The sequence below is a fragment of the Gopherus evgoodei genome, chromosome 4, assembly GCF_007399415.2.
Source record: "Gopherus evgoodei ecotype Sinaloan lineage chromosome 4, rGopEvg1_v1.p, whole genome shotgun sequence".
In the NCBI taxonomy this organism is placed as follows: Eukaryota; Metazoa; Chordata; order Testudines; family Testudinidae; genus Gopherus; species Gopherus evgoodei.
Window position 1 is genome coordinate 71,281,704 of NC_044325.1, and position 12,658 is coordinate 71,294,361.

Sequence of the window (12,658 nt, forward strand, 5' to 3'; positions counted from 1 at the left end):
CACACACACGCTGCCTCTCACGAGTCACGGTCCCCCAATACAGACTGTCACACCCACACACACAGTCTCACATTCTCCAATATACATTGTGTCACACAGTCCCCCAGCACAGTCACACACACACACACACTGTCTCTCTCTCTCGCATTGGCTCTCATACATACACACTGTCAGGCACACACAATATGCGCGCGTGCACACACACACACACACACACACACACACACACACACACACACACACACACGCTTGTTATTGTTGTTATGAATGCTTGATTCTTCCTGTCAAAATGCAGGTGATGAGCCAGGAGTGGCGAGGGGCTGCAGAAGAGTGGCGGGCTCTGGCAAGATGCAGCCCCCATGTGACAGCGTGAAACCTGCCTTGAGCCACTGCCGCAGTGTCTGCTGCGTATGAAGCTCGGTGTGTGTCAGCAATGGAGGGGCAGGGAAGGAGGTTTCTGGGGGTCTGTGAGTAGGGGTGGTAGCTGTGGCCCCTCAACACACTGGGGTCAGCAGCACTAGCTGGGGACCACCTTCAGTGGAGTGTAGGGCCCCATAAATCCTAAGGATGGCCCTGCCTCTTCCTCTTTCTCCCTGTATTCGTTCTCTCTTTCTCTGTCCCTAAGACCTTGCCCTTGCTCTTCTTCATCCTTTTGATGTGCACTTGCATGGTGCTGAAGCATCTCTGCAGGACACAGGAGGAGAAGGTAGCACTACACTTGGACTCTGCCCAGCACTCCCTCCTCCCATAGAGGTAATGCTGCACCAAATGGAACTTGCCCCATCTGGGAGTGGGGAATGGCCACTTGAGTTTTCGTTCGCCATGCATGTCACTCACCAGATTCATCCAAGGACATTACCAAGATGGCTAGCTACACTGAAATGAAGTATCAGCCAGTGAATGTTATCCTGAACCAGCAAGGACTTCCAGTTTTCAATACGCTAGAAAAACAAAACACAAGCTAATAAAGGATAAACACTTTGAACCTCTTGAGCACCTGTCATCTGAGACTCTTAAAGTACTTTCTGAACACTAATGAATTAATTCACATGACGCCCCATATGAAATAGGTTCTGTATTTCTTCCCCATTTTTAAAATAAGGAAACTGAGCTGTAGAGAGGTTAAGTGACTTGCTCAAAGTCACACACTTTGGCAGAACCAGAAAAGAACCCAAAAGTTCAGACTCTGGATGTTTTATCTACTGCTCAGGTATGGATTCTGCCACCTGTCTGGATGACAAACTTCTTTTTTTAAAAAAAAGAATAACAGCAAATGATGAATCCTCTTGTTTTCACATGAGCACTCTTATTCACATGCGGATACAGGTACAAAGAGCTACCATTCTCCAAACAGTGTGCAAATAAATCATTTGTGAATAGAGAATTAAAAAGAAGACACAGATATGGTCAAAGCAAACAGCTGTTTAGAATTTAAAGAAATACACTCATTGTTTTGCTATATTTGCCCGGTTCTAGTGGTGGTTGTGAGGATTACAAAATACAACAGCAAGCCAAAGGGTTTAATAGGCTTGTCAATTCAAACAATTTTGGTTTTTTTTCCAGATGTAAACCACCTCCTGCAACTCTGGGAACTCAAACCCGACGCACAACTGGGGGTTTCCCAGAAAACAAAGGGATACTAGTTACAAACAGAAAGTGAAACTGGCTGTTCTATTTGTAAAAAGCAAACAGCATAAAAAAAATCTGCTAGATTTTTAATGTTTCCCCTATTTTGATAACCCTAGGTATGCAGCACAGACAGATTGTTCTCTATGTATGGATTTGTATCCTAATGCTATTTCTTTAGGAGACATTTGGTCTCCTGGATGAAGAAGAAAAAGGCTCAGCTCTGCTAACTCCTTCACAACTTGGGATACACAAGTATTCCCAGTGCCAGGCCTTTCCGCACCATATTCAGTTAAGTAAAAGAAGAACTGGAGGCCTTTATGGGCACACTTTGTCTGTCTGGCAGTGAAGGGGTTAGGAATGGCAGATTCTGGTGATCAGAACCCCTTTGTGCCAATAGCAGAGGGGTGAATTCTTGCCCACCTATGCATGATGGATGAAAATGGAAAGGGGTGGGGTGCAAGTCACCACACACTCGGAGTGTATGCATCCCTATTTAGAAGTGAGAGAGAGCACAAGGAAGTGCCCTAGTGTGAGCACTAATGGAATGGGGAGTAAGTTCAGAAAAGGGAAGGTGGGTGGGTGAGTACTAACCCTCTGGAGAAAAAGTTGGTCTTCTCGGCTGTGAAGAGCTAATGAAAGAAGTGCAGCAAAATCCTCAAACCTTTTAGCTGCCTGTCTTTGAGAGAGGGTGAAGGTTAGTAAAGGGAGAGCTGTTACCCCAGGCTGTATTCATATGGGAAGCACATGCACACACACACTGCTATTTCACTGCGCTCCTTTGGCATGATCTCCAGTTAGAACATGGTAATTACCCAGGGGGCTGTGCTCTCTCTGTGTTAGTGCATCCCAGCTGAGGAAAGGCAGACGAAAGCGATATGGGTTCCCTCCAACCCCTCCCTCCCAACATTGCTTGGCCTGTCATCACAGAATACACCAACACACACTGTCAGTGCAGTGCCATGGAATGCCTTTAGGGTGGGGCTTAACGGACATTTCCTAGCAGTTGTAGTATCAGATCTATCGGTCTCAGAGTAACTTCCAGCAACCTCCTATATCCCAGAGTTTAGCCAGTCATTTTCTGAATGTCAGGTCAACTCACAGCAGAATAACACTAGGGGAGGAAGGACATGCACAGGCTAGAGCCTGGCTCTTTCATCGGTTCCCTGGGTGTAGGGTACAAGAGCAGGGGCTGTTATACAGATACTGGCATTTCATAATAAGCTTGCATCCTATCCTAGGACTCAGTCATATGAAGCACACCAATCTGACCGGTTAATGAGAGTCGGGTTTGGATTACCACCTACTGCAATGGTATTGGCCTCTCTAAGATCTCACCACAGAAGCCTTCCTGAACATCATAGCTATTTGCCATAGGAAATGGGAAGCTGTACAAAGAATCTCTGGAAGGAATGACTTTGACATGATCCAGTGGAATACTGCACAATTACAAATCTTCCCCCATTGCCCCCCTGTCCATTTCCCCTCCTCTGTCCATTCCCTATTCATTTTACAAGTTATGTGTACAATGGCAGTGCCTGCAGACCAACCACAAATGATGCCCCCATGTGCTAGGCCCTGTCCCAACACAGTCCCTGCCCCTAAGATCCACTGCCCATCTCCCAACCCATGCATTAGTCATGTTTCATTTCCCACAAAGCAACCTCACTGCAGCAGTTCGAGACAACACACAAAAATAACACAAGATGTTACAGAGGAAAGCCAGTGCAGCCCAGGAGCCACCAAGAATTTGTAGAAGCGTTGTCAAGAGCACTGGTTACATGGAATTGACAGGACTGAAGATCATAAATTTCAATGCAAAGAAAGGAGAGAACTGTTAGTCAGTACTTGTCGCTTTGAGCTCTATTCGGCTATTGGGCTCTGGCCTCTCCTACCTCTGATTGCTGTTGTATGAGGATGTCAGTTACAGCGGAGAAGAAACAGATGGATCAATTTCCGTGCCACTTCTTATCCCCCCTCCCCTGACTTCTTTCTTAAAAGTTCAAAAGCAGTGAATGTTCAGCTGAAATGGTGACTTGCTGATGATCACAATCGAAACATTAGGGTTAGAAATAATAAACCTTTACTCCCCACCTTAACCCCTTCCATTCCCAACGTCTCATGCAAAAAGAAACAGAGAGGTTTCCGGGCTACCATCATGTGGCTTGTAGCAGCTCCCACTGTTGGCCGGGTATATCCGATTGGCATAGGTTGGTCACCACCCTGCTGGACTGGTTTTCCAGGCAGAGGCCACTGACAAAATGCTGAATGAAACTGCCTTTCATCTTCCATTTCTGGGAGAAAGGGTGGGAAGAAGGGAGGAGAGAGAAGAAACAATGTAGTGAGATGGAAGGCTCCCCCTACTTTCACCATGGAGGCAGCCTCTCCCAGCTTGAAACAGGAGGCAAGGTTTGGAACAGGTGAAACCCAATTGGTGGGGGGACATAGTGGAAATTCAGGAAACTGGAATTCTGGTTTGGGGTGACATTTCCAAAATCTGGGATCCTCTGTATTTTCCATAATCAGGGTTTGGCTGACAGGAGTTCCCCTGGATTTATAGGACCAGGTTTTTATAGGTATTTAGGAGCCTAATGATGCACATAGGCACCTAGTGGGATTTTCAAGAAAATCTAACCAGGTTATGTGTGTAACTTCCTTATCTGCATCTTTAGGCACCTGCTGGCCCACAGAGAATTCCCCTGCCTCAGGGTGCAGGCCAAATCCTGCTCACACTTAGCTTAGTGTAAACCTGGGCTGCTCTGAGATTACAATGGTGTAACACAGCAGAATCTGGCACGAATAATAATTACAATGGCATAAAACATACCATATACAACCAACTATGACATTAGAAAGCCAAAGTGGCATTAAAATGGGGCTGGCTGCAACCTGGCCCTACGTATGAACATTTTGTTTTGCAAAGGAGTGTTCTATTACTGTTTAGTGCCATGGGGAAGGACAGGCCCAGGCAGAGGCAGTGAGGGCAGGAATTCCACACTCTCAGAACCACCTCTGCAACAGCCCTTCACCTGCTGAGCCAAGACAGGATGGGAAAGCTGAAAGGTGAGTGGAGTTCGAACAATACACAATGCATCAAGCAGCAGCTCAAGGAGGAAGTCTCAGATATAGCCAAGTCTCTTCTCCATTAAGGGCTTTAAAAGTCAATGGAGCTGCCTTAAAATCAAACTGGCTCTTCGAAGTAAGAGCCTTTCTTTCCTCTGTCTAATATCTGCAGACAATTCACAAATCTAGCTCTCCAGTCCTAGCCAGGCCCCTTCCATCCCATGCCATCCCACATCTCCTCCGGAGTATTTTGTCAGCTTGAATTTAACATGGGAGAAGCCAGATTCCCAGGGCTGGCACTTCCATTAGGCGACCCTAGGCGGTTGCCTAGGGTGCCAGGATTCGGGGGGCAGCATTTTGTGCGCTCCCCATGGGGCACACGGCAGCTTCCGGTTCCGCTCCCATCACACCGCCAAAGAAGGACCCTCCACCAAAATGTTGCAGGAGACAATGGCAGTCATTGAGCTGCTCAATTGCCTGCTGCTATTTTCCACGGCACGTCGGCAGAAGGTCCTTCTTTGTCGGCGTGACGGGAGTGGAACTGGAAGCTCCCGTGCGCCCCGTGGGGACTGCACAAAATGCTGCCCCTCGAATCCTGGTGCCACAATGGAAGTGCCGGCCCTGAGGCCTTCATTATATCTCTTCTTAGTTACAGCAACATCTCTGTCTCTGCCCTCCCCAAAGCTTACTTTGCCTTTCTCCACTCCATATAAAATGCCACAGTAAGTCATCATCTCCTTGCCCATTGATTTGATCATGTCACTGCCCTCTTTAAAGCCCCCATTGGCTCCTCAGCCACTAGCACATCAAATTCAAACTTTTTATTACCACCTAGAAAGCTCTTTATAACTCTGCCTCTCCCTACTTATCCAAGCTGATCTCACTTCAAGCTGCCCAACACTCCTCCACTCTGCCAACATTTCCAACCTGACTGTCACAGGTGATGACTTCTCCTTTGCCATGGGTGCCCAACCCCCGCCTCCCCTTCACCCCTTCCATGAGGCCCCACCCCTTCCCTGCCCCCATTCCAACCCCTTCCCTAAAGTCCCCGCCCCAACTCTGCTCCTATTACAACTCCTTCTCCAAATCCCCACCCTGGCCCTGCCTCCTCCTCTGAGTGCGCCATGTTCCCATTCCTCTCCCTTCCCTCCCGGAGCATATTAACGCCGCCAAACAGTTGTTTGGCAGCAGCTGGGCAGGAAGCGCTGGGAGGTAGGTGGAGGATCGGGAGGAGGTGGGGCAGGGGGTGAGGGGAGCTTGGCTTCAGAGCACGCACTAATTTTTCCCCGTGGTGCTCCACCCTTGGAGCACCCACGGAGTCAGCACCTGTGTAGACTGCCTCATTGTCAGCATCTCAATAAATACTTCCATGCCTGCTGCCATGCTGCCTGCTACTCATGGAGCAACGTCCCTGGGCTCCTCCGCAAGGCCTCCACCCACAAAGAATTCTCTTAGTGGCCCACTGTGGTTGTGATGCTTACAGTGAAAGGACAAAGTCTGTGTTGTTTCCCCTTAGCCCCAGTCTCTCATTACTTGCCTCTTTGCTTAAACGGTGACAGGGGCTGCACCTTCCTGTCTGGCTGGAAAGTGCCTAACATGTAGTGGTCACTACCATAAACAAATAATAGTAATAACATGGGTTTGAGATCTCCACCAGGATTCTCTGCTATTCATTTACTCAGAGATGGCTGATTTCAGCAGCTACACTGGATGGAGCACTCCAGACTGTTGGGATTTTCCTGTCTCCCTCTTCTCAGTCAAGCAGATGGCCCAGTTAGGACACAAGGTTTGAGTGCTCAGTAAGCTGACAGCCTGGGGATATGAAGAGGATGTTTGGCCTGACTGCCTGATTGATGTGAGAAAAGGGGGACAGCACATTAGGCTGGCTTGAAAGGTCGGGAGCAATTGCAGACATGCCATATGCAGGGAATAAATATCCCTAGAGGAACTATCAGACTTGCCTCCCCTTTCAGATTAATGTTAGAACTCTATATGCCTTGTCATTCATGGGTAACTGACCCAGTGAACAGTTTAGGTTGCCACATATTGCAGGTATTTGACTCCCAGCCACATTCAGTGAAAATCCAGTGGTTAAAGTTTATATCAACTCGCTAACACCGCACTTCATTATGGCTCTATTTATAATTCCTGCTGCAGCAGTGTCCAGGTGCTCCTCATTGTCCTCTTACTTATCTATACACTGGTTATTATTCTTGCATGACAGAGCAATTGTGCAATGCAGGGTCTTCTCCGCTCAGTCCAGTTAGTCCTGAAATGGCCTAGAGGTGATTTTATAAATATTAACCCTCAGCTTGCCACTGTTATCAGCTCTGACTAAGGGGGCTCCTGCTGGGGGACTGGCCTTGGCTTCACCGGGGAGAAATCAACGTGATCAGGGAGGGTGCTAGGAGGAGGGCCAGAAATATGGTGGGGGTGGAATTATAACCTTTCCTGAAGCGCAAGATGGAGCTTACAGTGCCATCAACACCTGCTGCCTCCTAGAACCCAAAATCCAGGTTCCAGGTTTGACTGGCTATCACCTGGCAGAGGCCCACCGTGTGGGAGGAAGGGGAGGAAGTAAACCACAGAGCAGCAGACACCATCATGAAGGACTGGGAGAAGGACACACCCACTCCTGGGAATCCCCAAGAGCACATACTGTGTCTTCCCTCATTTCGGTAACACTTCTGCATGTGAAGGCATTTTCTCCACCTTGCATCTGCCCTGTGGATGCCTTTCCTCCTATGTGCTATGGCTTCCTGTATTAGGAATTGCTGCTGTGAAGGAGAAGGCTGCAGTTTACCAGGCCTTGAATATTAGAAATCTGTGACCGTGGCAATTAGCAAGGGACATCGCCCTTCCTTTTCTCCCCAGAAGAAACCTGGCCCTAACGGGAGATTCTGTGTCATGTGGTTTCTCCAGATTAGAGACCCACTGATCTGTGAGCCTCTATGCTCTGAGCAGGTGTCAGCTGCTCAGTCTCCAGGAATGGCCTGCAGCAACAGCAGCAGCAGGAGGACAAGCAGAGAGTGTTCAGCACCACACATTTCCTCCTGCTAATGAACTACACCAAACAAATGAACTTCTCAGTTAATTGCACAACCTGAAAGCCCAGCAGCTGTTTCAGAGTCATCCTGAATCTCTCAGTGCAGTAGAAAGTGGTAGGTGGGTTATGGGGGAGGAAGTACAAGCTTGGGATTTGGCTGTAGGAATTTTATATAGGTAGCAGTTTGTGTGTTGACCGTACAAGCTGAAGTTGTTGGTTCTTCTCCTTAGGTGAAAGCAGTGGTTTTAATCTCATTAATTTTCCCCCATTCAGGCCTGGAGTTGTTATGCACTCCTCCTCCCCTCAGTATTCAGGAGGAAGCAGGAAAGTGGCTAGAGACTCACTAGGCTTCACTAAAGGGCCCACAAGAGTTACAAGAACAATCACAGGCTGTGGAGTTTGAGTGGGCTGCCCAGTGGCCTGATTGCTTTTTGGCTGAGCCAAACCTGAATGGCACTGCCACCCCCTGCAACAGGTCACAATGCCACTCACTCAAATTTGGCTCGGCCTCCCCTCCCTCTGATGGAGGGGTAGCTGGGCCAAACCTGAGTGGTGAAATGCCACTCTTTCAGATGTGGAGCGTGTATTTTTAAGGGCTCATGGACCTCAGGGGTTAGGCTGCTGATAAGGAAAGAGGGAGCCTGAGAGGGGAAGAAGGAGGTCAGGCACAGGGACAAACCTATGCTCCTGGCACACTTTAAATGGTGCTCCACAGACCCTGAGAATAACCTTGTGTTGGGGCAGCACAGCTGGGTGTGATATCTCACATAGACAGATGAGCAAAGGTACAGGGAGAGGGTGGAAACTGAGTGTTTGGGGGGAATCACAAAAACCTTCACAGGAAACTACCTGCAGCCATGCAGCCTCAGGCTGTGATCTTCCCAACTCTCACCCACCATGCACCATTTGGCCTCACTAGCACTTGGATGGGAGCCTGTGAGGAACACCTAGGTATTGTATGACATGATATTGATGATTCAGTAGAAGGCACACTTCCCTATGCTGGGTTAAAATGCAGTGAAACAAACCACTGACTGGATTTGTGCCAGCTCAAGATTTTGGGTTCCAAGTTCGGAAATGACTCCTTGGGCTTGCCAAGTGTTCACAAGTTTTGGCCTGAATCTCTCTGTACCTCTGCCTCCCTTTCCGTCAAAAGGAGGTAATACAGATTACCCACTGGAACTGGTTGGATAACAAGTCATGATTTTCACAAAAATTTTGTCTCTTTTTCCCATCAAAATGTCATCAAAATTTTGAAATTGTCCAACTAGCCCGACTGTGCACTAAAGTGCGTTGCAATATATGAATGAAAGTGCTGTAAGTGCCAAATATCATTACTCTTTGCAGTGTTGTTGTAGCTAAGTAGGTCCTCCCAGGATATTAGAGACACAAGGTGGGTGAGGTAATATCTTTTATTAGACCCACTTCTGTTGTTGAGAGATACAAGCTTTTGAGCCACACAGAGTTCAAAAGCTTGTCTCTTTCACCAACAGAAGTGGGTCTAATAAAAGATATTACCTCACCCACCTTGTCTCGCAAATATTATTACTATAATCTTGAAGGAAAAGCCATTCAGTCCTTCCACTCTGATAGTGTAAAATATAGCCCAAGGTATAAGAGTACTGTAATATTTCAATGTGAGCACAAGTTGCTTTTTAAATTCTGTCAGTCCAAATAATTTTACAGGCAATCATGGGTCTTAGCAGTTCTAGAATTTTTGCAAGTGATTAAAAATAGCTCAGTAAACCTAGAAAGCTACTGGCGGCAGCCAAGTTTAGGTAAGAAGTAAGAGTAGAAGAGCAGGGTCTTGTATATTAGGGGTATGTTTACAATAGGACGGCAGCACAGGTGTTGACCTAGTAGTGTCTACACTAGAGCTTAGGTCAGCTTGACTTCAGCTCTTCGGGGACTGAATTGTTCACACCCCTGAGTAACGTAGCTAGGTTAACTTAAGGTGTAGACCAGACATAGGACTGAGGTACACTGGGTGAAGCTGATAATTGGAACAGCAGGGTGTTATGAGCCACAGGTCTCAAACCTAGGCCTGCAAGGTTCATGGAAGCAGCCATGCTCTAACCATCCACCTGGCAGCAGCTTACCTGAGACCCAGGAAGCCCAGTCCCACTGAGAGGCTCCACCCCTGATGCTCGATTGGCAGAGTCCCAGAGTGAATGATTGGCCTGCTGGCCCTACTTAAGCCAGCAGCAAGACCAGGAAGCTGTCTGAACAACTGGGCTCCCCTCTGCTCTGTTACCTGCCCCTGCTCCTGTTCCCCTGGCTTGGATTTCCTGGCATCTGACTTGTGGCTCCTGATCTTCAGTTTGTCTCCTGCTTCTGACCTCCCAGTGTCCTGACTTGGCTGACTCTAAACTCCTATCTTATGACTGTGAGCTCTGGCTCTGACTACTAGGCATAGCTGCCTGCGCCCCAGCTCTGACACAGAGGGTACTGCAGGTCATGACTGAGGTGCATTTGCAGAGCTGCAGGGAGCCTAGGACTGGAATCACAGGAGATGTTTCACAGAAGATTGTGTGTAAACAGAGGTGTTTGATAGGAAAGCTTGTATGGCAGTTGGTGCACTAGGCCAGAATCTAACAAGTGCTGTCACTCTCCCTGTGAGCGCTGAAATTCACAAAACTGAAACAAAGAGGAAATCAGAGCTGAGAAAATCTCATTTCTCCTGAAAATTGCTTTCAAGCTGTGGTATACTGAAAGGAACATTTTACCTGGCTCTTACTGTCAAGATACTGACTCAAGCACTTACAAAACTGTAAATTCTCTGAGTTTTGATTGTCTGCACATAGTTCCGTTTGTCTGTATCTCAGATAATATGCATCACTGAGCAGCAAGCTGGGAAAAAAGGCAGGCAGCTATGACTTCAGATTTGGTCATCCCACAAAAAACCCGACTGTCCTAATCTTCAGGCTGGGGTCTCATTCTCTCAGGTAAATTATAATGAAATATTTCTGTCTAATGGGATTTCTCTGCATTGACTTTGTTCTGTCTTGGAATATTATGCCAGGGTTTCTCAATTCTATTCTCTTGTTTTTAGTGTCTGACTCTCACTTGGTCTTATATTTGTCCTCACTTTATTACCAATTAAAATGCCACACCCACCGCCAGTCTGAGAGACTATGCAATAATTTATCTGACATTCAAGTAGAAATGCTAACATCTAAATATTATTATGGATAATGTCCATCTGGTTTGAAATCTAATTCTGATCATACAGAATAGCACTTGACTAGCTCTCCACTAGTGCTGCCAGCTACCTGCTGTTCCTGTTGAGTGATCATGGTTTTGCCAAATATATTTTGTTCCTGGTCCTCTTTAGCCCATTACAGAATAGTGTGATGGGGCTGGAATGCTTCTAGACTTGGGTCATTCTCTGATTTCTCCATCAAGTGCTTTCCTGCATACATGTACATGGACTTACTCTGACTCAGTACTTTGTTACAAAGACTACTTTGATGTGTCTCACAAATTAAACTGCTGCTTGCCTTTCTGGCAAAAACAACAGTATTTGAATGACCTGACTGGCCTACAGCTTGCAAGTCTTTATTCTCTTTCTGAACATCAAATCAAACTATCTTTCCGTAACAGAGCAAGGCTCCCGGTGTTGTGACACAGTCTACTCTGGCTTGGCTACTGAATGAAACAGTTGTTCACCTTTCTGTTCTGCCTTTCTGCAGCTGCCAGAGCACTTGGCACTGCCCAAGCTCCGTCTGCACCTTGCCCACAGGCTCCTCAGTGCACACTCTCTGTCCCAAACTTCAGGTTCCCCACCCCCATTCAAAACAAGCTTCTGCCATCTCTGCCTGCTTCTCTAGCCCAGCAGGGCCAGCGTCCTGTGTGTGCCAGAGAGGCATGTGGGCTCCTCTAGCCAGAAGTGAAAAATCAATGCACACTAACACATGTGGATTCATTGCACCATTGGAGTGATTTACAGAGCATTGATGTGACAGTTTTATAGTGGTCTCATTACAAAGATGTGCACACTAAAAATTTGGAGCCAGCCTACTAAGGATGTGAGTCATTGTTTTCCATTACCTTATGTGGATGAGCTGGACTCAAATCAAGGACTTGACCTAGCAGATGATTTTGCTGACAGTCTGTTAAAAAGGATTTTTGTTTAAATATTTCAAATAATTAGAGATGGGGGTGAACCAAAGCTCAAGTTCCAAACACTCCTGAACTTTGTGGGGATGGGATGGGATACATGGGCCTGAATCCAACCCTGGATCTGGATTTTGAATCTGGGCCCATCTCTATATAATGGGCTAATGGTAAACCCTAGATCCAAACTGCTCTGAACTTTTGGGATTCAAATTACAAATCAGGATTCTTGCAGCTGGAGCTCTCTCTACTAGCAGTGTTCAAGCTGGCTGCATGTCCTGGACTGACAAAGGGTATTGTGTAACCACACCCATAAGTCTGGCAACCACTGCTATTAATATTGATGTTGATCTTTAACTAGAAGGGGTCCTCCCTTTCCCACACCCTCTCTCCCCTTCCCCCTGCTCCCTCTTTTCCTAGCATTGCTTTTGAGTCAATGCCTCAACTTCATTTTGGGGAGTGAGACTTTCTCTACCAGCTCCCAGATCAAGTGGAAACTGAAGCTGGCAGCTACCAGGTGTTTCCTGTGTCAGTGCAAGTCTGGGCTAACAAGGAGAGTGTTTGGGAACAGAGATACAGCAGAGTGGGCTTCTCTCCACACCTTCCTAACCCAGTTTCCAGCTGTCAGCTACCTGATAACTTTTCAGTACTGTAAGGACTAAAGAGCAGAATGAGATGGGAAAGATGCACTGAGCAAAGTCACCCTACTGCACTCCCATGTCCTCTAACATAGTCAAGGCTGGGGGCTGTGTTGAAAGGTATACATTGTATTGACACCACTAGGTTCAAATATAGTTCCCAGAAGGC

At 47.1% G+C, this 12,658-nt stretch overlaps 1 protein-coding gene across 1 annotated transcript in view; it reads right to left on the bottom strand.

Annotated features, from left to right (window-relative positions):
* Nucleotides 1-3,772: 3,772 nt before the first annotated feature.
* Nucleotides 3,773-12,658, bottom strand: part of GALNT16 (polypeptide N-acetylgalactosaminyltransferase 16) — a 115,240-nt gene continuing 106,354 nt past the window's right edge. The window contains exon 15 of the mRNA XM_030559708.1: nucleotides 3,773-3,920. Within this exon, the coding sequence (XP_030415568.1) occupies nucleotides 3,783-3,920 (138 nt within the window). The 3' untranslated portion in view covers nucleotides 3,773-3,782. The remainder of the gene's footprint in view (nucleotides 3,921-12,658) is intronic.